Source organism: Montipora capricornis, chromosome 10 (genome assembly GCF_036669925.1).
Source record: "Montipora capricornis isolate CH-2021 chromosome 10, ASM3666992v2, whole genome shotgun sequence".
Lineage (NCBI taxonomy): Eukaryota > Metazoa > Cnidaria > Anthozoa > Scleractinia > Acroporidae > Montipora > Montipora capricornis.
In genome coordinates this window covers 16621126-16623625 of record NC_090892.1, presented here as the reverse complement: position 1 = coordinate 16623625, position 2500 = coordinate 16621126, and the positions used below count along the sequence as shown (strand labels likewise).

Genomic DNA, 2500 nt, shown 5'->3' with positions numbered 1-2500 from the left:
ATCGTAAAAATTCAAAAGCCACAAACCTGTCTAAAACTGACATAAGTTTGCCCTCCGATTGCACAGAAAAGACGACGACAACTGCAAGTAGAGGTAACTGAAGTTTATTTCTACATTTACAGCTTATTTTAGAATTTAGAAGCTCAAATTTAATTTTCCCTCATAAAGTCTATTGTACACCGAGCTTGTATAAGACTTATTTCTTTATTCCAAATAGCACAAGAATCCAAAGACCATGTGATAATATACACGCAAAAAGTCACGTTTATTGCACTAATTTCACTCTTCTGCATTCTGTTTGGAATTAATTGATGTGCTCTCAGCCATATCAAGATTCTGAAATTTTTGCATGTATATTATCAAGTGCTTAATTTGGCAAAGCTGATCCTAGCACGTAATATTGCATTGAAGAACAAACAAATCTTAAGCTATTTTGCTTATAACTAACTTTTCAAGCTATTCGTTTTTCTTCTGTTATGGAATAGCCTCCCATTGGCTGCTGTAACTGCTGAAACTATAATCCCTTCCTTCCAAATTAAAGGGGTGCCTTAAAAATTATTAGGCAATTAATTGTGTAACTATGCAAAATTCATTTTATAAGTACTGTAATTTAATGTATTGCTATACATTAATAAATGTATTTGTACTGTTTACCTGTCATCCCCTTCTTTTTTCTTTTCAACAGTTCTGAATAATCTTCCAACTGCTCTAGGATTATAATTAAATTATTAAATACCGGTATGCAATGTATCTATGTAACTGGCCTCGTTTTTGAGAATTCCTGCCTCTGTAAATGTGTTGTAATTATTTATATAACTTTATATTTCCCGTGATTTTTGTGTGTAGTTTGTGATGTTGCCTTATCGATTAATTAATATTTGTCTTTCTAATTATTTACTTTCATTTATTATTATGTGTAATTAATTATTAATCTATTTCATTTATTATTTTCAATTTGTCTAGCTCAAATGATATCATTATCTGTAATCATCTATTGTAATACTATACTTGAACTATGCTGACTGTAACTCTGCCTGCCTCGACTAGCTTTCCCTACTTGGGGGTGGAACTGATTTATATGCACATGCTGAATGAATGATATAGGATGATTGATCTGTGTCATGGGATTACTGTGTCACAAATCCTCTGATTGCAATAATAAAAGACCCCTTGTTGTAGCTTTTTTGTTGTTGTTGTTCTTTTATAGCTGTGTTCTTGTATTTTGTAGATTCATGGTGCTGCAGTAAGAAAGATGAACAAAAAAGAAAGTAACAGAGTGAAAAAGCGTACCTTGAAAGTTGAATTTGGCTGGAAACATTACATTGGGGACAAGTTTGTTCAGATCAAGAAGGGCAGAGGGGGAGGAAAGCGGAAAGTTGACATGAAGAGGACTGCTACTTTTCAGGAATGTCTGTTGAAAGCCGAAGAACTTTTTTTCCCTAATTCAAGCAGTCAGTATGGCACACTTTTAGATATGGAAACACCATATTTGGCAAGCAACAAGTTACATAAAATCAGTGAAGAAGGGTTCACTGTTGAAAGATATAAGACACCTGGAATGAATTCAATAAGACTTTACTTAGTGACAAAACGCAAGACACAGGCTGATAGCAGTAAGTAACATTTAATTTATCTTTAAGTTAGTTTGTTGCTGTCTTACTGGAGGCAAAAAGGTTTGAACAGTCACCATTCTTCATCACATGGTCACATCAATTCACAGTTTTGTTTTGTTTTTTTTCTGAGAGCTGTTTAATACAGTCCGTACTTCCTGTATCAAGTAATGGTTTATTATTAGTATTATTATTATTATTGTTCTGATGTTTGTACTCTATTTCCCAAATACATTATATTAGGTCAGATAAGTTATCACAAATTATTATTTTTAAAAAAATTAACGGTATTAGAAACTTAATTAGTCTTTTTCTTAGAGTGAGCCATTGTGATTAATTGCATTTGACAAGTAGGGGAACATCTGTACAGCACTAATGCAGGCTCAAGATGACCGACCAACTTTGTATCCCCGCAGATTTTGCAGGGGCAAATGACATCACTATCAATATTTTATTGTAACTCACTTAAGATAGAGCATGAAGCTATAAATTTTATACTTTGTCAAACAATGCCATGCTAAGCACAATTGCAAGACAGTCATATGCTCACAACGGGCTTACAGTAATTTACTACAAAATGTGCTGGTTAACCTTTCTTAAAGTTGCATCATAGTTTTAAATCCCAAAAAGTATTTTTTGTACATGTATGTTAGGGTTCCCAAAGCAAAAACAGGTGGTCCTTAGGAGGTGGTTCTATTTAAAGAATTTTCAATTTTTCTCTAATTTTTTAAGCAATCAGTTTTGAGATAAATTTTCAGCCAAATGGTGTTGGGCAATTTTTTATATGTTGATTAGCTGTATCTTCCATCAAAGTTGAAAATAGTGTTTTTGACACGGAATTTAGACAAAATATGGTATAAAATCAAAACGGGCCCAAAAATTGCAAAATG

The 2500-nt window shown here is 32.8% G+C and overlaps 1 protein-coding gene across 6 annotated transcripts in view; it reads left to right on the top strand.

Annotated features, from left to right (window-relative positions):
* Window positions 1-2500, top strand: part of LOC138018549 (protein NLRC3-like) — a 55322-nt gene that overhangs the window by 19057 nt on the left and 33765 nt on the right. For all 6 annotated transcript variants that reach the window (XM_068865220.1, XM_068865223.1, XM_068865222.1 and 3 more), the window contains one exon: window positions 1229-1613. In XM_068865220.1, coding sequence (XP_068721321.1) covers window positions 1253-1613 — 361 coding nt within the window. In that variant the 5' untranslated portion in view covers window positions 1229-1252. The remainder of the gene's footprint in view (window positions 1-1228; window positions 1614-2500) is intronic.